General features: G+C 42.5%; 1 protein-coding gene across 1 annotated transcript in view; it reads left to right on the forward strand.

The window, feature by feature from the left end:
• Window positions 1–27069, forward strand: part of LRRC28 (leucine rich repeat containing 28) — a 60694-nt gene extending 33625 nt beyond the window's left edge. Inside the window, exons 6-10 of the mRNA XM_075858236.1 lie at window positions 1898–2104; window positions 15473–15575; window positions 23060–23235; window positions 25126–25285; window positions 25938–27069. Of these exons, the coding sequence (XP_075714351.1) occupies window positions 1898–2104; window positions 15473–15575; window positions 23060–23235; window positions 25126–25285; window positions 25938–26010 (719 nt within the window). The 3' untranslated portion in view covers window positions 26011–27069. The remainder of the gene's footprint in view (window positions 1–1897; window positions 2105–15472; window positions 15576–23059; window positions 23236–25125; window positions 25286–25937) is intronic.
• The last annotated feature ends 688 nt before the right edge of the window (window positions 27070–27757 follow it).

Here is a 27757-nt window from a genome sequence, read left to right on the forward strand (position 1 = left end):
ATAGGGATGTCACGATACCAGAATTTGGACTTCGATACCGATACTTCGTTTAGTATTGCGATTTCGATACCAATTTCGATACTTTTGCCAACAGTAATAAAAAAAAAATTCTTCCGTTTTCTAATGTGAGGCGCGACGTGTGATGAATTTTGAACGCGCCTCACATTAATAGTAATTAATCCCATCATGTTTCTCAGTCATAATGGGTTAATGTGCGAGGTACATGATGGGGTTAATTACTATTAATGTGAGGAACATGGAGGTTAATTCATCGCACCTCGCGCCTCACATTAATAAGTGAAAGACAGCAGTGTTTATTTCATTTTATTACAGCGTACACATCATAAATGATGCAAAAAAATTGTTGTGCGCGCCATTACTGAATGTGTATTTTATGTATTGAGACTTATTTTAATGTTTATTGTAAAAAAGGTGAATGTGTATTTTTTTTTTAAATTTAAGAATACTTTATTTTTACTTTATTTTTTAACTTTAATGTACTGACATATATCAGATATGTGCCAGTACATTAGCCTGTGGTCAGATAGCACACAGGCTGTTGTTAGGACATACTTGGGTATGTCCTAACAACATGAAATATGGTAAGACAGCCCTGGGGTCCGTCAATAGACCCTGAGCTGTCTGCCCATATATGGTATGGCCCTCGATCGCGTCACAGGAATTCCCTGTGACGCGATCCAGGGGCATCCCCCCTGCTCATTTTCTCCTGAATGCCTCAGTCAGCTGTGATCGCAGCATTCAGGCTGGGTTCACACGACCTATTTTCAGACGTAAACGAGGCGTATTATGCCTCGTTTTACGTCTGAAAATAGGGCTACAATACGTCGGCAAACATCTGCCCATTCATTTGAATGGGTTTGCCGACGTACTGTGCAGACGACCTGTTATTTACGCGTCGTTTGACAGCTGTCAAACGACGACGCGTAAAAATACAGCCTCGTCAAAAGAAGTGCAGGACACTTCTTTGGACGTTTTTGGAGCTGTTTTCTCATAGACTCCAATGAGAACAGCTCCAAAAACGGACGTAAAAAACGCCGTGAAAACGGCACGAAAAACGCCGCGAAAAATGCGAGTTGGTCAAAAAACGTCTGAAAAGCAGGGTCTGTTTTCCCTTGAAAACAGCTCTGGATTTTCAGACGTTTTTGGTCACTACGTGTGCACATACCCTCAGGGGAATAACGGCGGAGATGAGAGGTTTCTCTGATCTCCGCCGTTATAGAGCAGGGCTGCGGCTGTGTAATACAGCCATTGCCCCGCTCCTGACAGGAAGTGCGTGCGCGGTCAGCATTAGGAGGTGCGGCCGGCGCTGCACTAATGAGCGGCAGTTCAGGCCCTGGGGACAGAACATGGGGGTGTTTTGTAGAGCGCCCGCCATGTTCGGTCTTCAGTGCCTCCGCTCATTAGTGCAGCGCCGGCCGCATCGCATCATCCTGACCCCGCGAACTTATCATGACTCAGGAGCGGGGCTGTGGCTGAATTACACAGCCGCAGCCGCGCTCCCATACATTCATGTATTACTATACTGAGCTGTGCGGCTGCGCAGCTCAGTATCGAAATACAGGAAATAGCGGTATCGAACCGTTTAGGGATGCACAGTATCGAAACAGTATCGAAGTTTCGATACACCGTGCATCCCTAGGTGTGAATATAGCCTACCAGTTTAATCGCATGCTTTCTCCAGCACATTAAGGGTGCAGAGGGTCCCAAATAGGCTCACAAAGTTTAAATACAGGTACATTGCATGCCTTACCTAAAGTATTGCCATTCTTTAAATTAATAATATAAGTTCAGACTACATTTGCCTCTTGTAAATGAAACTCAGCAGGCTACTTTGTTGTGTAATTGTGATATTTATTCCTTGTGCTCTTGTTTATAGAAATTGGAAAGCTGAAAGAACTGCAAACCTTAGACCTTTCCACCAATCACTTGGTCAGTTTACCAGAAAAACTGCACCTTTGCCAGTCATTACGTTACCTGACGGTGGATCGGAACTTTCTGTGCAGCATTCCACGCCACCTCTGCCAATTAGCAAGTCTGAACGAGCTCTCCATGGCTGGAAACCGCCTGGCATCTCTGCCTTTGGGTGAGTGTGATTGAGGGAGATGGAAACCAATAATTTGCCTGCCTTTTTCAGAACATTCACAGATCACAAACTGTCTTTTACATAACATAAATCATGACAAAAGACACAAAGACTTGTTAGATTTTAATAAATACAGGCAGACTTACAAGAATACTAAGGCCAATGAGAACTCTTGCTTTGCATCCTGTCTTCTCTGAAATAAACGTACTAGATGAGCTAAATAGGAACTTCGTGACTGGAAAGATAAACTGAAAGAGAGATTTTACCAAAAAAGCTACAGTCATAAAAAAAACAAAGTACACCCTCTGTGAATTCTATGGTTTTACGTATCCGGACCTTAGAAGGTCTTAAAATGAGGTAAATACAACCTTATATGAGCAACAACACATGGCAAATTCTACAGGGTGGGCCATTTTATATGGATACACCTAAATAAAATGGGAATGATTAACTTCCTGTTTGTGGCACATTAGTATATGGGAGGGGGGAAACTTTTCAAGCTGGGTGTTGACCATGGCGGCCATTTTGAAGTCGGCCATTTTGTATCCAACTTTAGTTTTTTCAATGGGAAGAGGGTCATGTGACACATCAAACTTATCGAGAATTTCATAAGAAAAACAATGGTGTGCTTGGTTTTAACGTTACTTTATTCTTTCATGAGTTATTTACAAGTTTCTGACCACTTATAAAATGTGTTCAAAGTGCTGCCCATTGTGTTGGATTGTCAATGCAACCCTCTTCTCCCACTCTTCACACACTGATAGCAACACCGCAGAAGAAATGCCTCCCGATCTGACCCCCTTAGACTTTTATCTTTGGGGTCATCTGAAGGCAATTGTCTATGCTGTGAAGATACGAGATGTGCAGCAACTGAAACTACGGATACTGGAAGCCTGTGCTAGCATTTCTTCTGCGGTGTTGCTATCAGTGTGTGAAGAGTGGGAGAAGAGGGTTGCATTGACAATCCAACACAATGGGCAGCACTTTGAACACATTTTATAAGTGGTCAGAAACTTGTAAATAACTCATGAAAGAATAAAGTAACGTTAAAACCAAGCACACCATTGTTTTTCTTGTGAAATTCTCGATAAGTTTGATGTGTCACATGACCCTCTTCCCATTGAAAAAACTAAAGTTGGATACAAAATGGCCGACTTCAAAATGGCCGCCATGGTCAACACCCAGCTTGAAAAGTTTCCCCCCTCCCATATACTAATGTGCCACAAACAGGAAGTTAATATCACCAACCATTCCCATTTATTTAGGTGTATCCATATAAATGGCCCACCCTGTACTGTTATTATTTATTTAGCAAAAACTAGGCCGGAATGGAAAAGCCCTGTGTTAAAAACTAAGTACACCCTTACTGCTTCCATAGGAATTAAGAGAGTAAATAGCAGCCAGGTGCTGCCAATCAAATACCCTCAATTAACCCCTTAAGGACACGGCCAATTTTGGCCTTGAGGACAGAACAATTTTTTCATATTTCCCTCTTTGCATCCCGATGCTCATAACTCTTTTATTTTTTGTACGACGTAGTTGTATGAGACTTTGTTTTTTGCGGGACGAGTTGTACTTTATGTAGGTACCATTTTTTGGTACAAATACATTATCGTTTAATTTCTATAAATTTTTATTTTGGCGAAAATGCAGAAAAAAAGCAGTTCCGCAGCAGTTTTAATATTTTATTTTTTTACACCATACACCGATCATCATAAATAATGTTATACATTTGTTGTACAGGTTGTTACGGTCGTGGAGATACCAAATATGTCTATATTATTTCATGTTTTGGGACTTATATTTTAAAAAGATTATTTATTATAAAAAAAATGTGTGTTTCTGTGTGTTTTTTTTTACTTTTTATTTATTTATTATTAAAAAATGTTTACATTCATTTTTATTTTTATTTTGTAACTGCAATGTACTGGCATAGATCTATATGCCAGTACATTAGCCTGTGTACTGATTGTACACAGGCAGTTGTTAGGGCACACCTCAGTATGCCTAACAACAAGAAATATGGTCAGACAGCCCTGGGGTCCTTCAATGGACCCTGGGCTGTCTGGCCATACGAGTTATGGGCTTTGTTCGCGTCACAGTTATTTTCTGTGACGAGATCAAAGTGCAGTCCTCTTACCTTGAACGCCGCGATCAGCTTTCATCACGGCATTCAAAGGGTTAACGGCGGAGAGAAGATGTTTCTCTTCCCTCCGCTGTCAGAGCTGGGCCGTAGCTGTGTATTACAGCCGTTGCCCCGCTCTTGATCTCGCGCACAGACGGCTGTCACACAGGACGAGAATGCTCGTCCTAATGCGCCAAGTACCCACCGCTCAGGACGAGCATTCTCATTCTGTGTCGGCAACCAGTTAATTGATCATCAGCAAGTGTGATCACCTCTATAAAAGCAGAAGTTTTGGTAGTTTGCTGGTCTGGAGCATTCAGACGTGTGTTAACATAATGCCAAGGAGGAAAGACATTAGCAATTATATTAGAGAAGCAATTGTTGCTGCCCATCAATCTGGGAAGGGTTATAAGGCCAAACTTCCCAGCAAATTCACCCCAAGGTCAGACTGCAATGCCCAGAGAAATTGCAAAAAACCCAAGAGCTACATCTCGGACTCTACAGGCCTAAGTTAGCATGGTAAATGTTCAAGTTCAGGACACTACAATTAGAAATAGACTGAAAAAGTATGGCTTGTTTGGAAGGGTTGCCAGGAGAAAGCCTTTTTCTTTCTAAAAAGAGCATGGCTGCAAGGCTTAAGTTTGCAAAGTTGCATCTGAACAAACAAGATGCAAACCACAAAACTCCTGAAACAATGTCCTTTGAACAGACAAGATCAAACTGGAGATGTTTGGCCATAATGCCCAGCGCCATAACAGCACAAACCCCTCGTACCAATTGTCAAGCATGGTGGTGGAGAGGTGAAGAATCAAGGTGTTGCAATGGCCTAGTCAAAGTCCAGAGCTCAACCCAATTGAAATGCTGTGGCGGGACCATAAAATAGTTGTGCAAAAATGAATGCCCACAAACCTCAATGAACTGCTGTAAAAAGAGTGGGCCAAAATTCCTCCAGAACCATGTAAGAGAACGATAGTCGCACAGAAAACTATTACTTGAATTTATTGCTGCTAAAGGTGGTTCCACAGGTTGGTTGGATTTACATATGTTCTCACACATGGCTTTTCTATTTTGACCTAGTTTTTGTTAAATAAATAATGACACGGTGTAGTTTATCATGTGTTGTTCATCTGAGGTTGTATTTACCTAATTTTAAGACCTTCTAAGGACCAGATGTTTTTTTTTTTTATATATGTCCTGATACGTAAAACTGTAGAATTCAGAGAAGGGTGTACTTTGTTTTTCTCATGATTGTAAATAAGTGCCCTAATACAATATTATATTAGGCTTTGTTTATCTGTGCAGCCAGCTTACATATTTAGGCACCCGTGAGATCTACAACGCGCAAATTATGCTGTCATCACATGTCATATTTGGTATTTATATGTGTACTATAAGGAAAATATGCTTTTATGCCATGACTGGATTCTTTCCTAAATGGAACCTATCAATGGTACAGACCCCTGTACATTTGGGCTTCTTACAGATATCCAACTAAAAGTTAACTATTGGGCACAATTGCACTGATTTAAAGTACCTATTAGGAAGTTGAAAATACCATGACGCATATGCTGCTGGCCTGTTAATCCTCTTAACCATGCAGCAGGGCCAAAAGAGTGTGAGATGATATACTTCCCTGCAGCCATGACTTCCGAAATGACCTTTGACTTTGCAATCATTTATTGAAAAACGGAAATTATTATACAATAGTCAGTCAAATCCCATGAAATGCTGTGGGAAAATTTGAAAAGGGCTGTGCATGCAAGTAACCCCTCAAATTACCAATAGCTGAAAAACTTACAATGGACTACTGGAGAAAAGTCAATTTTCAGAGACTGGTAGGCAGTTCTAAGAAAATTGCATGATTGTGATTTATTTATTTATTTTTATTTGTGATTTATTTATTTTTTGTTACATTATTGCAAAGTGAATGTTTTAGTGTTTTTCGCTCAGTTACATCATCTTTATATATTATATGAATAAAGATAAAATATTGATATGTCCATGTGCTAATAAAAATAATAAATTATCATGGGGTGTACTTTGACTGTCAGTATAGGTTTTTTAAAGGTCCTACTTGACAAATAGAGAATTACTCAAATAGCTATTTCACTTATAGATTTCTACTATTGGAATCGTACATAGTAACATGCAATGATCCTAGAGAAGATATATTTCCCACCAATTCTCTGCTACCTATCTGCAGACTACGGACAGCATCCTATTATCTGTGAATGAATCCAGACAACAGACCGCCATGGAAGCCACGGGGAGTGTGACATTACCGTGCAGCTAGGGAGCTGTTTCAGAAATAATATAAATATTAAAAGGTTCGTCTGATCACAGAAAGAGATCTTATATCACTGGAATATGCCATCACTTTCTGGTCGAAGGTGTGTGACTGGCGGGACTCCCACTGATCCTGAGAATAAGGGAGCCCTTTCACTGGTTTTCCCTCTACAGTAGCGCTCCCGGCCGTCCGCTGGGAAATAAATCACAGCTACATACAAGCGAAGTTTTGCTTATATAGATATTGCCATTATTCTGTTTTATTAAGGTGGCTATTTTTCCCTGTGAAAACAGGAAGTTTAGCCACATTGTTGTAGTTTTTTACTTTGTGACAAAATTTTGTCAGGATGTTCAAGCAATTAGAAAGTAACGGTTTACCTTTTTAGTTTCTCTTCATTTCACTTAAAGGCAACGCACACCTTTTTTAATGTTTTTATTTTTTATTAAATCAATGTATTTTTTGATTCTAATAAAAAAAATGTTTTTTCCTTTTTACGATACAGCTTTTATGTATCCTGTATACATAGAAGCTGTATCATTCTCTCTCTCTCTCAACCAAATCTGTCCATCCAGCTGAACTGACGGCTTGGCTGAGAGTGGCTCGTGTGTGTCTCTGACACATTTCATTCCGCTAATATCGATCAAATCTAAGTTTTGTTGCTGAACTGATGGATTCAGCTCAGCGATATCGATACAGCTTCCATGTATACAGGATACACAGAAGCTGTATCTTAAAATGTAAAAAAAAAATGTAATATTCAATTTAAAATGATTTATAAAAATAAACATTTGAATGGTGTATATAGCCTTTAACCCCTTCCCACTGCATGCATTTTTCAATGGCACCGTTTTTGGGCATATAGAGGGTTTTTTTTATTACCCTTTATTAACTTTTTTTGGGGGGGATATGAAAAAGCAATTTAGTCATTGTTCTATGCATTTTACATTTACGCCGTTTACCGTGCGGTGTAAATATCATGCTACCTTTATTTTATGGGTCGGTACGATTATGACGATACCCAATATGTATAGTCTTTTTATGTTTTTGTTTTTTTTAAAACATTTTTATTGAAAAAAATTTCACATTTTTGTAACAGACAAAAAGATCACATCACTTTTACATAGCAATACTTTAGTGAGTGCAATACGTCGCCTATTACCTGCCCATAAGAACCTCGTGAATGCGGAATTTAGTTTGGAAACATCAACATGTTCGAGCAACAGTGGAAGCGTATGGAAGGGGTACAGAAGTCTAGGGAAACAAATAATTTTGACTAGGTGGCATCTACCCAGAAAGGGCAACGGCAACTGGCGCCATCTCGTGAGCGCTGCCTGTCTTTTTTGAAGGAGCGGTAAATAATTAAGGTTGTACAGGTGCTCAGGGGACTTCCCTATCTTAATGCCCAAATAGGTGATACATTGTCAGACCGGGTATATCCTGCAACGCAGAGATTGCCAGAAGGTTCTCGATAATGGTTGTCCTAACTCCAAGAGTTCACGTTTAGTGACATGGACTCTATATCCCGAGCATTGTCCAAATTGACGTAAAAAGTGAAAGACCGGTATTAAATGCGTCTTGGGGTTTGACATCATCAGCGAATAAGGCTATCTTAACTGCAGAGGACCCCACTTGTGTGCCATCGAACAATGTAGATTCCTCTAAAAACCTAGCCATGGATTCCAGCGCTAGGTTAATTTGAGTGGCGACAGGGGGCAACCCTGACGAGTCCCTTTGTGGCTCACTTCATCTCTCAGGGACTTGAAAAATTCCACCGAATACCCATCCGGCCCGGGGGCCTTACTGTTAGATAGGGTCTGTTTCGTACACTTAATTTCTTCCATTTTGATGTCTGCATTTAATATGTCACACTGTTCCTGAGTGAGTCCGGGTAAGTTTACCTTCTCAAATAGCCTTTGTGTAGGTCAATAAGCTTGTCGGCATAAAGAGCTTGATAATATGTACATAAAATGGTATTAATTTTTTGGGGGTCTGATGTAAAAACTCCATGTCTATCTTTAAGGGTTAATATGTGCATTGGCGTATATCTGCACCGTGCTAAGCGAGCCAACAGTTTGCCCGCTTTATTGCCATACCTAAAGAGATCAGCTTCAAATTGTGACCGATAAATATTTTCCCTTTTGTCTAGCCATAGATCAAATTGCAGTTTGGCTTCTCTCCATTTATCTCCCAGTGCCGCTGACATCTATGCGAGCATGCTTCCGTGGAGTACAGCAGAATATCTGCTGCTGAACTAAATATCGCTGGCATCCCGGCCAGAGTGACCAAGCTACAGACCCCTGATGATGAGTATTGAAACGCGTAGGGTCAGTTGTGAATAGGAATTTTTTAGCATTGGGAACACTAGCATTGTTTGTATACCTCAACACTAGGAGCTTCCGGTGCGGTTATCACGGACTCTAGTGTGAATTAGGGTCAAGACTATTGTTATGCCCATTTTTCAAATGCTGATTCCGTATTGATATTCTTGTTGAACACTGAGCTATAGTAGGTTCACAATTGAATTAGAACTCAGAGTTTATTATTTAATACGTTTTTATACACACGGTGGGGCTTCTTCACAGTGGTGATTGTACCCCTGTTTTTAGAGAGTTATAAATAAATGTTATATTTTACTCATATATCACACCAGTGAATCCTTTAAAATTGTTATGTTGTGGGAGCACAATTGAATATATCTTTGAAATACAGTGAATTATACAGTGTCTTTGGGGAATGCAAAAACGCTGTGTATGCGCACCTCAGATTATCACTAGCCTTCCTGTACCCTTCGATGGTCTTACATTTAAGGGTAAACATGAATTGCATAATCTTCTCTCGAATCACCGCCTTTGCTGTGAGCCAATATAGCGTTGGATCCGATCGATTCGCTTTGTTATCCCCTTCAAATTCTATCCACCAACCCCTTAGCTGCTGTAGGAATCCATCATCCTTCGCTAAAAAGGAAGGGAATCTCCATATGAAATCCGTCCACTTAGCGACATTGTCAGTGAGGATAATTGTAATCGGGAAATGATCGGAGACAATTAGATCCTCAATCATCACTTCTCGTAAGCGGCGGGAAAAAATATCACTCAACAGAAGATAGTCAATACGGGACCATGACTGGTGGGCATGTGAGTAATGTGTGTATTTCCTAGCATCGGGATGTAGGCATCTCCAGGCGTCTGAGGGCTGTATGTCCTAAAAAGTCTGGCAGAATCACATCTCTATGCAGGTGTGAAGGAGATATTGAGCTTCTATCCTCACCAGGTGTCAATACAGTATTGAGGTCCCCCCCCCCCCTCCCCAGCACTAAGAGCCTGGTACGGTCCTGTTGGATTCGAGTCTCCAGCTTACGAAAGAACCGGGCATTGGCAGCATTAGGGCCATATACATTGTAAATACTGTTTCACCCGCAAGCTCCAATACTAGATGGATCCAACGACCCTCGTCGTCACACTCCTGGGACACTATGTTAAAGGCAATGTTTTTGTGCATCAATATTATGACTCCCGCCTTTCCATCTCGAGCAGCCAAGCTGAAAACAGGACCTACCGAGAATTTTTTAAAATATTTAAATTCTGGCTGTGTAAGGTGAGTCCCCTGTAAAAGGACTACATCTGGTCGGAATCTTTTCAAGTCTCTCAAAAGTTTGGTCCGTTTATGTGGGGATCTAAAACCTTTTACGTTCCATGAGACTATCTTCATGTAATTGGACTATGCATATGGTGATTTAAATTACAATAGAGCCGTGACTGGATCGGGAAGTTGGATCCACCCTTACAGAAAAGCCATGCATGAAGATTGAAATCAAAACAGAAACCAGGCATAGAAAGCAAAAACACATGCAAAATCAATGGACTTTGAGAAAAAACACCATTGATGAGGGTATACATAACACAGTTACCCAATGGCGTAATGGACTTCGCTTTTTTCTGGCGTGCAGAACATATCTCTCCCTCCCCGACCTGTAGAACAAAATATAATGAGCCAGTGGCCCCGTACATTAGAGATAAGACACTGGACAATAGAGCAAAGAGTTGAAAATTGCGCCCCGATTCGCTGCCACATTTTGCAGGGCAATCATAAAATAGCAATGTAAATATAAATTATATAAACATGTGACCATTTAACCGGCCTACAGAGATTACCTCACAGGACCAGGTGTCCCTCTAGATCCTTCAATCTTGAATCAGAGAATGGGCATGGTCTCTCGGCCGTCTCTGTGGTCTGCGAGCACTTCCAGGTGTGGAAGATAGAACCTCCAACCAAGTCTGACCCACATCAGACTGGCTCCGTCTGGCAGCGCTTGTATTGCGACATGGGCTGTGCGTCGGACTGTGTCTTATGGTTTGTTGAGGGCGTCCCGTATACGTTTCCGAGAGTGCCTCCTCGGCTTCACTCGCTGAAGTATATACCTTTGCTTGCCCGTCCACTTGGAACACCCGTAATGTAGCGGGGTACTGTAGAGTAAAGAGTTTTTTAGCCTGGAACAAAGCAGTGCGTATTGTGCTAAAGGATCAGCAGCGTTTTGCGACCTCCATCAAGTAGTCTTCAAAAAGTAAAACTCCCAAGAGTCAGGACCTACGCATACCGCATGCTTTCATGAGTGCAACCTTGTCGTTATAATCAAGCAACTTCATTATGACTTGTCTAGGGTATGGTGGTCGGTCAGATGGTGGGCGGTGTCTCGGATCCGGGCCCACTCTGTGCGCCCTTTCCACCCTGCATGGGTGTTGTAAAGCTAGGGCTTTCGGCAAGTTCCTTTCACAGAGGCGTTGTAAATCAGAAGGAGCAACCGAGTCTTTCAGCCCCACAATTCTCGATTTTCCAGGTTGTCCACCTTGTCCCCCAGCTGAGTAGTAGTAGTCAGAACTGTTTTGAGTGTAGATTGCAAGCGTTCATTTTCAACCTCCAACAATGTTATACGCTGTTCTAGTTCACCTGTTCTGGAGGTTATTTGCGGTTAAGGGAAGTTTGAATCGTTGTTGCCGACGCTTTTTGGAGATCTGGAGCTATCCGCTTAACTTTTTATTTTTATTTTTTGCTATCCGCTTAACTACCTCCTGTGCCAGGGCCACATAATCAACAGTTGCAGGAGTAGGCATGAGTTCAGCACGGTATACAAGTGGTGAATGTGGTTGTTGCAAATCCTCCTCCTGCGAGTACAGCAGGGGAGAAGTGGCGGGAATCACCGCCATCTTACCTCCCTCCTCTTCAGCCGGCCCTGCTTCCTCGGAGGATGATTTCTGGGTTCTCCAGAAGAGGTATCTCTCCATGCAGGCAGTGCTGGAGACATCCCTGTGTGCGGGGCCGGTGTCCATGACATGATGTACGTCGCCAAAGCTACTATAACAGGTTTTCAGGCGGGTCAGGAGCGAGAGCTCAGTCTCACGCGTCCTGCATCGCCAGCGATGGAACCGGAAGTCCGGTTTATTTTATGTGTTACTACTGTACTTTTGCAGAATAAAAACACTTTTGAACTAAAATAATTTTATTTTGCGTCGTTGCTTTCCAAGAGCCATAACTTTTTTTTTTTTTTTTTCCATCAATTTCACCATATGAGGGTAAAAATAGAAATTTTGCTGTTTTTTGCGGGTTTTTTTTTACGCCGTTCACTCTGCGGTTTAAATAATATGCAAACTTTTTTTGGGGGTCATTACGATTGGGGGAGTACCATATATGTGTAGTTTTTATTTTATTTTGACACTTTTTTTACAAAATAAAACCATTTTTTTTATGGGGAAAATTATATATATTTTTTTAATGTGTACCTTTTTATTAATTTTTATTTAACATTAATTTTTTTCAGTCCCCCTAGGGGACTTCACTTTGCGATCTTTAGATCTCAGATATAATGCTTTGGTATAGTTGAGGGGTTAAATGAACGCGATCTAAGTAAACTTTGATTGCCACGGTTGGAGCAGAGAGCCGAGCCCTGGCTCCAGCCTGCACGGGACACCGGTGCAGGTCGTTGATTAGGCCGCCGTGAAAAGGCAACAGCCTACAATAAAGCCCCTTAATGATTGCCGTGAAAAGGCGTATCGGCGTTCATTAGAGGATTAATTTAAAACTGACAACCAATACGGCTGCCCTTCCTGTTGTCAATCTTGTAAAATTATCTACTACAACAGAATAGAAAAATACTATTACATCATAAGTAATAGAAACATAGCCAAACGAAAATCTTCTTTACTTTAAGCACAACAAATTCTGTATTTCCTTATTGGACAGGGACACACATTTAGTTTTGTATATTTGATAGACAAGTGCAAAGACACACTGTAATCTCTGCTAGTACAGCCTACTTTTATTCTAAACTCATCTGCCAATTGTATGCTTGTAAATGTCGACATTACGTGACACATTTTCCTTTAGACATCTATAAACCGCCATTAAAGCTAGTGTTTATGTACTCGTGAACTATGGTATTCATACACTGCGTGTCAAGGACATTTATATATAACTTCAGGGCTATGGTACGCAATATTCAGACCAAATAACTTAATGTAAAAGTAATAAGCACTTCTGCATTACTAATATAATTACTGGAATTCGTTATTGAAGAAGTGCCGCTAATAGTAAATCAACTTATCCTATGTCTCCTGGCCGGTTAACTGTGGTCAATGTTTGGTATCTCTGAATAGATGGGTACATTTTAGGGCTCATCCACATACAACTCATGCAACTGCTAAATCTATGAGCACACACTGCACATCGGTATAAAAATAAAGGCATAGAGAGGTTTCTAATGTTGGTTTCTGTAAGAAAAATTGTGCCATGCTCCTCACTAGAAGCATTTAGGGGGGAATATCTCTGTAAGGCTGGGTTCACACAACCTATTTTCAGGCATAAACGAGGCGTATTATGCCTCGATTTACGCCTGAAAATACGGCTACAATACGTCGGCAAACATCTGCCCATTCATTTGAATGGGTTTGCCGACGTACTGTGCAGACGACCTGTCATTTACGCGTCGTCGTTTGACAACTGTCAAACGACGACGCGTAAATTGACTGCCTCGGCAAAGAAGTGCAGGGCACTTCTTTGCAACGTAATTTGAGCCGTTCTTCATTGAAGTCAATGAAGAGCAGCTCAAGATTTACGAACGTCACAGACGCCTCGCATAATGCGAGGAGGTGCTTTTACATCTGAAAACAGTCTGTCTTTTCAGATGTAAAAGACACTTATCGTGTGCACATACCCTAATATCTACCATACTATGCGGCCGTATTTCTAGGACTATGCTTAATCTATTAACAAAAAGCCTTCTCTATCCATAAAAAAAGCAAGACTGGAATGACATAAAGACATAGTGCTAAAAATGTAATATTATGATAAAAGCAAAACATTTCAATGTCTGATATATTTGAATATAGCTGATATAAATGTAAAACCGTTTTGCTAGGGTTAACAGCTGTAATGTTGGCTCTATACCATGATACTTTACTACATTGATGTGTGATCCCAAGCCCTTGAAATGCAGGAGTTAATACAGGAGTCATTTTTAACCCTACCTTCTCCTCCTCCCTGAAATGTCTATTGTACCACATCAATGTGCTCTTGGCAAGGTGCTGCCTCTGTACAAACATCATTCAGATTTGTCCCTTCTGCACAGTTAGCAGAAGTTCCCATATTAGGACTTTGTGTGAGTTTGGCTATCACCACTAGTCCAGTCCTCAGCTCAATGTAAATCACAAGCATTACTCTCCAGACAATAGTGCTGCAGCTGCCAACATCTGAGCTGCAGTGATAAAAAAATAATGTGTTGGGCGACGGCCAAGGGGCCAGTGGAGTGACAACATTCTGCAAGAGCAGGGGAAGCTTCTCCATACAGGGTGAAATGCATGCATGGGGTTAACACTCCTTTATATCAGGTCTGCACTGTGCCTTGAAGCAGCTTACTTTGTGAACTCTTCGGCCCTCAGCCTCAAGGTGGTGGCTTCCGAGAGCAAATACCTAGGGGGGAACGATGTATAGAATGTTTCTGCTTGGCTGAGAATCCGTGAACTCCTGGACCGGCAATAGGCAGACATATGAGCCAGCAATATTAGAAATTCACTTTTAATAATTAGGACAGGTCACAACCTCTATTAATACCCTACTATATTAAAGGAAAACAATTTGTGTTTTTCTTGTATAGAAGTATTCAAGGGGTTATCTGGCTTCAGCAAAATAATGTTTATTTTTTTGTATAATTAAACAATATTCAATTTTCCTATATACTTTCTGTGTTAATTCCTTACAGTTTTCAAGATCTCTGCTCGTGGTCATTCAGTAGGAACATTCATTGTTTCCTATCAGTGGATATAAAACTGTCCGTGGTCATGTGATGGACACACAGTTGCACAGCTCGTTACAAGACACAGCTCTGATACACATACTGTAACGAGCCATGCACCTGTGTGTCCATCACATGACCAGGGCTTAATTTTATCCACTGGAAGGAAAAGATGAATGTTCCTACTGAGTGACAACAAGCGGAGATCTTGAAAACCATGAGGAATTAATACAGATAGTATATTGGAAAATTTTAGTACTTTTTATTATACTAAAAATAACATTAATATGCAGAAAGTGAACAATTCCTTTAAATACGTTTGCAATTGATCTTTATTAAAAAGTATGCCTGTTTTGTTACTTCTTACATTTCCTGCCAGCTAGTCGCATGTACAAATGGTGGCTGCATTTTAGCTTATTCCCCACACAGAACTCCGTAAGGTGGCCACAGGAACTTGTCAAATTAAAGAGAACCTTTCACCTGAAATTATACAGAAATTATATTGGAAAATTGTATAACTTTTAATTACACACAAAAAACAAAAAACATTAATTTGCAGAAACCGGACAACCCTATTGCGTGAGATTTAGTCTGGCATTGGCTCTGCAAGTAAAAGTTTTTACTGTAGTTTTAATTGTCATTAATAGACGTTTTGTCATTTATTTGTATATTCAGACTTGGGAAGATCCCGGGAGCTACAGTATGTTTTTGTGGACAACAATATTCAGTTGAAGGGTCTCCCCTCCTATCTCTACAACAAAGTGATTGGCTGCAGTGGGTAAGTACATCCCTATTTGCACAAAAAAAAACACACACTAATAATTTTTTCAAGCTGTTAAAAAATCTATTCAGTCATATATCTATTCCAGGGGAAAGCTGGAGTAATGCACTATGGCTGCCATTACTTCTTCCAAAGAGATTATTAAAGGATAACTCCACTTTAAAAAAAAAAAAAAGAAAAGCTTTTGACATGTCCGAGCACTGAGACCCACCGATCAAAACTTCTGACGTGTCAATATGACATGTCAAAAGTCTTTTAAAAGTTTAGTTACCCTTTACCAGTTTTCCCAGGGTTCTGTACGGCAAGCACCCTAGTTTTGCAGCAATACAGATAAAGAGGGTATATTAATACATTCGGTAAGCATATTTGCCATTCAAAAATTGGGTGACAACCCCTGTGGGAGCTCCTATGGTGTTTTGTATTGGTTCCCACACAGCTTTCCTATAACTAAGAAACAAATATGCAGGCTTTTCTGCTGTAATTTCTTGTGTTGTATTAACCGTATACACTTTATTTAAAAAAAATATATAATAATGTTTACAATTTATACACAAATTTTATGTTTTCAGTGATATTTTTGTTTTCATACTTAAATGGCAATGCTAATATACAGTGTGGCACTGAAATGCCCCTTTTTCCGTGATTGGCAGGTGGAAAGTAGACATTTAAAGGGGTTTTCCCATAAACATTATTTATCACCTATCCACAGGATAGGTGATAAATATCTGATTGTTGGGGATACGACCACAGGGACCCCCACCAATCACGAGAACAGGCTGGCCTTGCTGTTCTTGGGAGCTCCATAGGAATGGAGCGGTAGTGCACATGCTTGACCACCACTCCATTTATTTACATGGAGCTGCCGAGCGCTATTTTCGGCAGCCCTGTAGAAATGAAAGGAGCGGTGGCCGAGCATGCGCACTACTGCTCAATTCCTATGGGGCTCTCAGGAATGGCAAGGTAAGCTCAAGATCAGTGGGGGTCTGAAAGTTCAGAGCGCGTCAATCAGATATTTATCACCTATCCTGTGGATAGGTGATAAATACTGATTTATAGAAAATCCGCTTTAAGCCTACTCCTCCTGCCATCTCTCTCTGCTCTCTAGTTATATAGAATACTGAAGTTTAATTTTGTTTGCATTCGTCACAGATCAAAGGGGCTTTCTGATACATTAGTTTCAAATAATGACCAGATCTCTGATGTAACCAAGGGTAATATAAATCAAATATTGTTGCATAGAATAAAAAGTACATTAGAAGAACGAGATAAAGCAAAAGAGTCATTACATTAAACCCAATGGCAGGGGGTGTGGCCTAGCGGTGAATGTGAGAGGACGTGTGTGACCGGAGCTCCTGCTGTATCCATCCTGTAAGGCCTATATATCCCGTAGAATTCGGGGAAAACGGTTTCCCCGGTGACTTACCTGAGTCTAGAGGTGGAGGTGCACGAGTGCCCGTCCATAATGACGCGCTCGAAGAAGCAGAAGTCGCCGTCAGCGAGTTCCGGGTCCCGCTCTCAAGATGGTGCCGGCGAGACGGAGGGCCGCACTAGAGGCCTCAGGCAGGAAGCAGCAGAGAAGCTGGAGAGGTTCGCCCGCACGCCGAGAGCAGGGGGTGCGGCAGCACAGCAGAGAACGTTGGCTGGAGATCAGGCTGCTGGAGGCTCCTCTTATGGATCCAGGTACTCTCCTTTGGCAGGGGACATGAGAAGCGAGGAGGAGGAGATGTGTGGTGCCGTGCAGGATCAGCCAGGTGCTGGAGGGAAAAGTGGAGCAAGGAAGGGGGAACCCTCATTAAAGGACATTTTGGCAACGGTGAAGCAGAATTCTATGGTCCTTACTGCCTTATGCCAGATGTGTGGATTGAAGGAAGACATTTTGTTGCTCAGGAATGATTTGCAAAAAGTAGCGGAACGCACCACTGCTGTGGAGGGGAGAGTATCAGACATGGAGGATGCGATTCCTAACATAAGGCAGGATGTACAAGCACACTCTCAGGCAGTGGCTGCATTGCTGGCAAAGACAGATGACATGGAGAATCGGCTGAGACGGAACAACGTTCGCCTCGTGGGGGTTCCGGAAAGAGTGGAGGGAACGAATCCGGATGATTTCTTTGAAAAATGGCTGATAGACACATTTGGCAGAGATGAATTGACCCCTCTGTTTGCTGTGGAGAGAGCGCACAGAGTGCCGACCAGACCCGGCCCTCCGGGGAGGCCGCCGAGACCCGTCCTGATAAAGATACTACACTACAAAGATAGAGATAAGATCCTGAGGAAAGCTAGAGAACGTCAAGACATCTCCTTCAATGGGGTGAAAGTGTCCTTCCCGGATTTCTCTTTGGAAGTACAACGGAAAAGATCGCAGTTTACGGATATAAAGAGACGCCTAAGGGCGCTACAAGTGCAATATTCTATGATGTATCCTGCCCGCCTGAGAATAGTGGCTCTGGGCACGACTTCCTTTTTCGAGACACCGAGAGAAGCGGTTAGATGGTTGGACAGTCATGAAAGTCAACTGAGACCGGCGGAGGCAGAGAGAAGGCGTTGATCTGGAGTGGAACGGCTGAGAAGATGAGGCCGGGGATGCGGGATTGAACCAGGTGTCGTAGACCATTGCAAGAACTGGCATTGAGGGTTCCTGGCTATGCTTGGACTGCTGATTGAACCCCTGGGGGCCTTTGAGGGCCTGGTGCACACTGAAGACAGGGAGTGGAGGAATTTGTCTATGGACATTGAGGGGTACTGATATGTTGAAGGGATGGCTGTTTATTTGCAAAAAGGCAGCAAGAGTAATGGTCAGTTAAGCGGGAAGGGTGAATTGCAAGTTATGGTATTGCTGAGTGTACGGTGGGCGGAGTTGACCTGCCGATGCTTGTCGTTATGGGTTATGACAGATACTATCTGTCGCCCCGACCCTTGGAAAGGGGTAGGTTTACGGGGGATGTTACAGGGATGGGGAAGGGAGGGGAGGGAGGGAAGGATGACCCAGCCGGTCGGATATTTAAAATTACGAATACAGGGTAGGATGTATTGGGATATGTTGAGGGATGACGGGATCACTTAATTGTCTGTCCTGGAATGTTCGGGGCTTGCGGGACTCCAGAAAACGGCAGGCGGTATTTGAATTTATCAAGAAGCAGGAGTCACGGGTGATAGGACTACAGGAGACGCATATGACTAGGGATTCAGTCTCTAGTCTAGGCATAGGGCCTGGGTAGGCCATAGTTTACATTCCCATCACACTACATATTCAAGGGGGGTGAGTCTTCTCATACATAGGGCGGTGCCATTTATATGTCATGACTCCTTCCAGGATGGGGAGGGGTGGTATGTCGGGGTACACTGTACTTTTTATCATTGGAATTGTGTGTTGGTGGTGTTGTATGTTCCCCCTCCCTTTTCAAGCGGGTGTATTAAGAAAGTGGCGGAAGAACTGGCTAGATTCCCGGAGGTGCCGTTACTCGTGATGGGAGATTTTAACACGGTACCGAATACTAATATGGATAAATTTGGCACGACAGGGGGAGGAATAACAGCGTTTGGTCATCTTGTTGCTGAAATGGGCTGGCGGGACATATGGAGGGATAAGCATCCAAGTAGGTTTCAGTACTCTTGTGCGTCTTCCACGTATCAGTCTCTATCCAGGATAGACTTAATTTTGTGCTCGCCTGCAGCGGTACCCTTTGTAGACCAGATAGAATACCTACAAAGAGCCTTATCGGATCATTCTCCTTTGTTAAAGAAAGTAGTGACGGAGGGGAGGACAGGGCGGGGGCAAGGGGGCTGGAAACTCAATGCCTTCTGGCTGAAGCTGATAGATAATAAACAAATTTTAGACCTCATAAAGGAATATTTTCAGTTCAACTCGGGTACTGTACCGCAAGAGATACTGTGGGATGCGATGAAGGCGTGGCTGAGAGGGGTGTTCATCCAGCACATTTCGGCAGTAAAAACCAGGTCTAGACAATTAGGGGAAGCGCTGTTGGAAAGGGTAACGGAGACAGAAAGGTTACATATTGCGAATAACACACCAGACACTTTGAAGCATTGGGTGGAGGCACAGAGGTTGTTAAAACAGCATCAGTTGGAGAGGGCGGATAACAAACGGATGTTTTTAAAACGTCAATATTATGAGGAGGGGGAGAACACAGGACGGTTGCTAGCAAGGATGGCGCAGGCTCAGAGGGAGAATAATTATATACATACTATTAGGGGGGAGGGGGGAAAGCCAGAGACCGATACAGGACAGATATTGAAAGTCTTTCAGCAGTTTTACTCCGAGTTATATGCCTCTAGAGTAGAACACACACCCCAACAGTTGGAAGAGTATATAGGGGAGATTGACTTTCCCAGGTTGGGAGGGGAGGAGAGAATGACATTGGAGGAACCTATATCTCTGGAGGAGCTCGAGGCAGCCATAGGGATACTCGCCAGTGAAAAGGCTCCTGGGCCGGATGGTCTTCCGGTGGAGGTTTTTAAAGAATATGGGGAGGAACTCACACCTCAGTTACTGGCTACTCTTCTGGATAGTTTTGATAGGGGGCGGCTCCCGGAATCAATGTATGAAGCAACTATAGTGGTTCTGCCTAAAGAGGGTAAAGATCCCCAGCTCCCGGGCTCCTATAGACCAGTTTCTCTATTGACGGCGGATATTAAAATCATAGCAAAGGTCTTGGCGCTTCGACTGGCTAGGGTACTGGCTGGGGTGGTACATGGAGACCAGGCCGGCTTTATGCCATCCAAATCGACGGCGGTGAACCTGAGACGGCTGTTCTTGAATTTGCAAGTTCTTCCGGATAATCATGGGGGAGAGCCATTCTTTCCTTAGATGCGGCTAAAGCGTTTTATTGCGTCGAATGGAGATATTTGTGGTCAGTTCTGGGAAAAAGGGGATTTGGCCCTAATTTCATAAAATGGGTAAGGCTGTTATACATAGCCCCGACTGCCAAAATAAGGGTGAATGGGGCCCTCTCTGATCGGTTTGCGCTGGGGCGGGGAACACGTCCGGGATGTCCCTTGTCTCCGTTGTTGTTCGCGTTGGCGGTAGAACCATTGGCGTGTGCAGTAAAACAACCTGAGCATATACAGGGGTTGAGATATGGGGGGGGTGGAGGAACGAATTGCATTATACGCGGATGATATGCTGTTGTTCATGGCGGATACCGAGCGCACACTACCGTTAGTTATGGCCCTGATTAAGCGTTTTGGGAAATATTCGGGATTGCTCATTAATTGGTCAAAATCGGCTCTTATGTTCATGGATCCGGGGGTATCCAGACTGGGGAGGAGGAGGTGGAGATACCGGTGGTCACGGAGTTTAAATATTTGGGGCTCAGGGTGACGGCGAAAGCACGGGATTATATGTCCCTTAATGTAATGCCACTGTTAACAACGATAAAGGCCAAAGTAGAGGCTTGGAATAAGCTACCTCTATCTGCTCTGGGTAGGACGAATTTGATTAAAATGATCCTTATGCCTCAAGTGCTGTACGTTCTACATAATTCCCCGGTATGGATCCCAAAATATTGGTTTAGGAGGTTGCATAACCTTTTCAGAGACTTAGTATGGAAGAAGGGGGTACCCAGGATTAAACTGGAGAAACTCCAATTGCCTAAGGAGGAGGGGGGCCTGGCTTTGCCTAATGCTTGGGTGTATTATTTAGCTGCCCAATGTCAGCATTTCTGGGGGTGGGAGCAGGAGGAAACCTGGGGGTCCAGTGCGCGCATCCTATCATATCTGGGGGGGGGGGGGAGAATCCGTTGGCAGGACTGGAAGCACACAGCTATAGAAGACTGGCGAGTACTCGACCCACCCTGCTTCTCATACATAAGGTGTGGTGGCAGTGTAAGCACTTGTTGGAGATAGGAGAGTGTACTAAATATACCCCACTCTGGAGGAATACATATCTGGGGGAACTGGGCAAATTGGAATTGATGCAGGGGTGGGAGCAGCGAGGCATAATACGATTGAGTCAGTTGTACGAGGGAGGCATACTCAAATCCTTTCAGCAGTTACGGGAGGGGTTTCAGTTGGATTCCCGCATGTTCTATCAGTACCTGCAGATTCGGCATGGTGTGCAGACACAAGCGGCCAGTATAGACATGGCGATCCATGCCACCGGAGTGTTGGAACATATTGCAAAAGCAGTAACGTCAAAGGGATTAATTTCATTGGTTTATCGCAAGTTGCTGTCGGAACATCTGGGAGATCCTATGGCACCAGTCAAAGCTACATGGGAAAGAGATGTGGGTCCTATTCCTACAGACCACTGGGAGGCGGTCTTGGCGTCATCATGTACTTTGTCCATCAATGTAGCACATCGGAGATCACAGTTATTTCTGATACATAGGGTGTATAGGACCCCCTGGGTTCTGAAACAAATGGGATTACGGGCAGACGCCAGGTGTCCTAGGTGTCCGGAAGAAAAGGCAGACATCCTTCATATGTTCTGGTCCTGCGGGAGATTGGGGGCCTTATGGACAGAAATGTCAGAGTTACTGGGCCGAGTGTTTGAGGTACAGATTCCATTAGATCCTGTGGTAATGCTGCTGGGGTATGTTGGGGATTTGGGGGGGGATAGGATGTCAGGTTTGGCAATTGAAAAAATATTATACCAAGTTAGGAAGGGAATAGCAAAACACTGGCTGGATGGGAAGCCACCCTCGAAGCAAGAAATTATAGGGGCACTTAACTCTCAGGTTCTGATGGAATATAGGATATACTCCAAGAGGGGGTCCAAGACTAATTTTGAAAAACAATGGGCTAGGTGGATTGATCACTCTGGGTATCCTTCCTCGGAACTTATGACGCTACGCTCGCTGGTTTCACTCTAAATGGTCCTGGGGTTCAAGGGAACACTAAGGGCGCGGGGGGCACGGGAGCAGGGAGGGCAAGGTCACACATTCAGGAACAGAGCTACTGACGGTTGCGTACATGCGGGGAGTTGGAGTGAGATGGGGAGTGGAAATGGGAAGGAGAAGGAGATAGGATAAAGAAGATTGTAACGGGAGGGCCGGCTGGGGGATACAGGGGGGAGTTGGGGGGGAAGGGAATGTTTTGTTGGAAATAAATGATTGGGTCTTTGGAAATATGTTTTCACAATGTATGAGAATGTATAATGACCTGTACTGATGTGAAGTTTGTTGAATAAACTTGAACTGATTAAAAAAAAAAACAATGGCAAACAAAAATGACCAGTTTTATTTCCCTGACTAGTGTAAAATCACGTTGCCAATCTGTATTCTTATAATGTGATGTATCTTGTCTTGTTCAGAACTCAGCACCAGGTCCTTCTGGATACCGGCCAGGCTATGATCACTATTTTCCACTGTTAAGTGATTGGAAATGGCTGCCTGCTAAGAGCTTGGTTAATTTTTTTTTTCTAGTTATATGTTCTAGACGTTTAGATGCCTTTGTTAGAGAATTCCAGGAAAGAAAGACACCTTGTGATGTTAACAGTTTCCTTCCTTCCATCCTCACAGCTGCGGCTCGCCTGTTCCCATATCTGAAACAATGCTGCTCTCTTTTACCTCTGGGCCACTGAGTGTCCACGTCCCAGCCGAGGTGAAATCCATTGGTTTGTCCACTGACTCAGTTTTGCCTCTACAAGAACTGGCACTGCGCTCTCTTCACGATGTTTTTTGCTCATTCTTACCAGGTAACACTGATCTTATTCCATACAGTTACTAGCAAAGTAGGGATGCATTTTCCCGAATATTATTGTAGCGTACAAAATGGCTGCCTCCATTAGACAAAAGGGTTAACTTGAGACAACAAACCCCTATTTGTATGGACATCGCTTGCTGAAACTCCCACCTTTATGTTCCAGCACCTACACATTGAGGCTCCATGGACACGACCATGCCCGCAATCACGGCCCGCGATTGCGGGTACGGCCGGCCGCCGACTGATAGCCGCATTTTCGGGCCGTGCTCCCATACAAAGATGTTTTTTACAGTCGTGTGCATGGGGCCTAAGCTGTAGTTTTTAAATGCTAATCATTTGGAAGAGGTTTGCAATGGATCGCAGTTGTGTGCAGATCTTGGCATCTGATTGGGACCGGGGCTATCAGAATGGATTAACACACAGCGTTTTTGCATTTTTAACTGCTGTTTTTGGCGTGTTTTTTTTATAGCAGCTAAATGTTACATTAAAGTCTATAGTAAAATGTACTATACACAACTTAGTTTTGGTTTGTAGGTTTTTTTTAGGCAATATTGTGGTTAGTGGCGTTTCCAAAAGCAGCAGGCTCTGGGTGTGGCGTTTTTTCTGACATTCTTCCCATAGGCTTCTGTATGACATGACGGCTCAGCTCAGAAGGGGTCCTGTGTGTGTCTGACTCACAGGATCCACACAATAATCGAATCTAAGTTATGAACTTAGATGTCTCCGATGGTCACATCAGCGTCTGGTTCCGTTTGACCTTTCAGTCAGAGGAACGGATGAACGGAAAGCTAAATGGAAACCATAGTTTCCGTTTGCATTACTATTGATTTCAATGGTAATGCTTCCATTGCAATTAGTTTTCTTTGTTTCCGTTCCTTAAGGTGTCAGTTTTTTTTAGCGGGAACAATAGCGTAGTAGACTAAGCTATTGATTCCGCTAAAAAACAAAACGGAAACCTTACGGAACTGAAACCAATTGCAAAGGAAGCATTACCATTGAAATCAATGGTAATGCAAACGGGAGCAATGGTTTCCATTAGGCTTTCCGTTCATCCCAGTTGGATCCCCACCATTCAACAAGGAAGAGCATATCCTACTGCAGCAATATGCCATCAATTGTAATAGTGCTTGCTGGCAAGTTGACTTATGAGGTCACACTAATTGTTTACATACTGTTTATGTCACATAATAGCCTGGTATAGGGGGCAGTGGTTTAGAATGCGCAAAGCAGTTACTTTACTGTTATTGTCAGGGAGCTAGTTAGGGAATTTATGAGTATAGATTAATAGTATTGATAAAAATAATATTTTATAGCTCCTTGTTGCTTAATAAAATGATGGCAGTCTCATATACAGGATAATCTATGGGATGCTATTGATCTCTTTTTAATAATCATTTCCAAGATGCTCATGTTAACTTTTACAGCACTTTGCAAACTGGTACATAGCAAATTCACCATCTTTTTTATCTTCTGAACCTTCCCTTTTCCACTGTCTTACTTTCCTGTACTATCCCTGTTTAGGCCTCATATTGTCAATGTTTTTCTCCTGAGCTGCCTTTTTATTACTATTGATTATAATTATTATTTTTTTTAAAACTTGCTGGTGATCATAATGTAGCACTTTTTAGAAAGTGTTTTTATTATTAAGAGTGAAGCGGATTATTGCACACATTTTCCATTAGTGTACATTCACCATTGTGAAGTATTACTTGTGCGAGTACACTGTGCAGGGCAGGGCCTGAAAGGGCGTTGCATGACTTCTGTCTTTGGTGTTCTTTAAATCTGGTTCACCACCCCCTCAAGGCCCTGCACTAGGCATGACATAGTAGTTGTTCTTCCTGAAGCGTAATATGAATTGACCACTGTGTTTCTCTTTCATTAGATTTAAGCTGCCTTCCCCACATCTCATTACCCAGAAGTCTTTTGGAGCTACTGCAGTGTCCTCTAGGGCACTGCCATCGCTGCAGTCAGTCCATGTTTACTATCGTTTATCCAAAGCTCTTCCCTCTGAGAGAGACCCCTATGGCTGGACTACATCAAGGGTAATCCATGGGTCAGGAAAAATAGGTGGCAATATTTGGAATGCGGTCTATTAGGTTACAATGGTGGAGGAGCAGTTTATGAGATACGAGAACTAGGTCCTACTCAGCATTTTAGAAGCAGTTAACTGTGGTTCTTTATTTATTGGTTTTAGGGTAGTCATTGGTTGAATTAGAATCTGTACAGTAGGTATAACATAAAACGATAAGAATTCTAGAAGTGAAGGCTAAATTTATTTAACTTTTATCAAACCGCTGAATAAACCTAAATAAAAACAAATTTCTAATATACTTCCATTAGTTGTAGAGATTTTGTCTCCTGTAGTCTCATCTCATCTGATCAGAGTTGAAGTAAAAAAAAATTCTGCTGTTTGCTGTAAAACAGTGTAGTCCTGTAGTCGGGACCGCCCACTCACTACATGTGAGAGCAGTCCTGTTAACATAGCCAGATTGCTATGCAGCAACCAAATGACCAGGAGATGAGCCTGCAATAAGCTCAGAAACAAATTAAAGTATATTAAAAATGTCTTTAGGTAAGCCAGCTATTCATTGAGTTATTTTCTATTAACAATAGCACTTTGGTGAAATACTAAGGTACTTGTAAAAAGTGGGTTAATGCTTAGACTTTTCACAAACCCTTTGTTTTTTCTTGCAGGAGAACAGCTGTCAGTTTCGTGGCCTACTGCTGCTCCACTCAATGTCTCCAGATATTCGATCTACTAAGTTGATATTTATTTTCACTGGCAATATTGGACTATCCTATTTTGCCCCATAGTCTTTAATTGCAACAACCAGCAGTGATCTATCATAAATTTTCAAATCCGTTCTGAGTAATTTGGAGACTGATCATGTTTATGTTGATGACGCTTCTAGCCACACTTACTGTCTTCCCCACAGGTTCTTCAATAAAGACTTTCTTTAACTTGTGTGTTTTTGGATGAATCATATGTACCACAGGGAGGTGGATCTGCCATCCAAAATACTTATGAAAGATGTGATTTAGCAAACAGGACCACGCTGGCCTTAACTATTAGTCAAAACTGACACCATAAATATTAAATGATGAAAGATCAGGCGAGGTTTTCTGTTATATGAAATGAAAAAGATTCTGGTGGCTATTTGGCAACATTATTTAATATTTACTGCCTAAAGTCTGTGGGGAAATCGCTGGCAGAGTAAATTTTGTTGTGACCTGTAGCGCTGCAACCTCCTTCTGAGATTTTTTTTCTATGTATCAGAAACTTAGCATTGTATGTCTATGACCTGAAGCTGCAAGAAAGTCTTTACTGAATTACCAAACTTAAAAAAACAGGAAATGCAGTGGGTAATGCGTCAGCCCTGTTACTATGTGATAGTTAAAGATTCTAATGATCGCATTGCCGGACAGCTTCTAGTTCTAGGGCAGTCTTTAAATCCCCCATATACTGACAGTAACAATGGTGCTTTATGAAGATTAAATATTTTAGAGTCTTGCCTCTCAACTATTTCACTGCCACAGATGAGAGCAAATCCATTATAAATAATGCTACTGAGGGAGACGGACGTTTTCTAAATGGATGTACATCATCACACCATAGCTTTTACCTTGGATCGGAAGGGTTGCAGATGGTTTCTGGATCACATGAGCCTACAGCAAATCTCTCAACACTGCGGGTTTAATAGAACACCATGGCTGCTGACCAGACATCTTATTAAAGGCACTGGAATAGATCATCATTTCTAATGACCTCATCCCAGAAATGACTCAACAAAATATGGACTGAAATAAAGCTGCTTTTTATGTGAAACTCCATCGTGTTTAGTTATTTGCACTAACTACGCCATATCATACAGCTCCCTTTTGTACAGCCTGAGATGCCGTGCACTTGACACTTCACATGTTCGGGTGTCTTGTAGTTGAAGAAAATGGACACTTTTTAAAAAAAAAGTGTACCTAAACATTTGACAAACTTCTGACATGTCATAAGTTTTGATTGGTGGGGGTCTGAGCACTGAGACCCCACCGATCGTTAGAACAAAGCAGCTGAAGTGCTCGTTTGAGCGCTCAGCCGCTTCGTGTCTGTTCGGCTTGTTCCGGAAATAAATGTATCTGTGTATGGACTCAATAGAAAGTCTATGAGCCCGTACTCCGATACATTGACTTTCCGGAAAAAGCCGAACAGACACGAAGCGGCTGAGCGCTCACACGAGCACTTCAGCTGCTTCGTTCTAGCGATTGGTCGGGGTCTCAGTGCTCGGACGGCCACCAATCCAAACTTCTGACATGTCGCTATGATATGTCAGAAGTTTGTCAAACGTTTAGCTACACTATAAGGCTATGAACACCTTTTGAAAGGCATTTTTTTTTTTTTTTGCAATGAAAAGGTCAGTCAGTGTGATTGGTTCAACTTTAAAATTCGTTTTTATTAAAAAATATTTTTACTTTTTGAGATACAGCTGCTCTGTATTCTCTATGCAGAGCAGCTGTATAGTTCG

Source organism: Rhinoderma darwinii, chromosome 3 (assembly GCF_050947455.1).
Source record: "Rhinoderma darwinii isolate aRhiDar2 chromosome 3, aRhiDar2.hap1, whole genome shotgun sequence".
NCBI classification, from domain to species: Eukaryota; Metazoa; Chordata; class Amphibia; order Anura; family Rhinodermatidae; genus Rhinoderma; species Rhinoderma darwinii.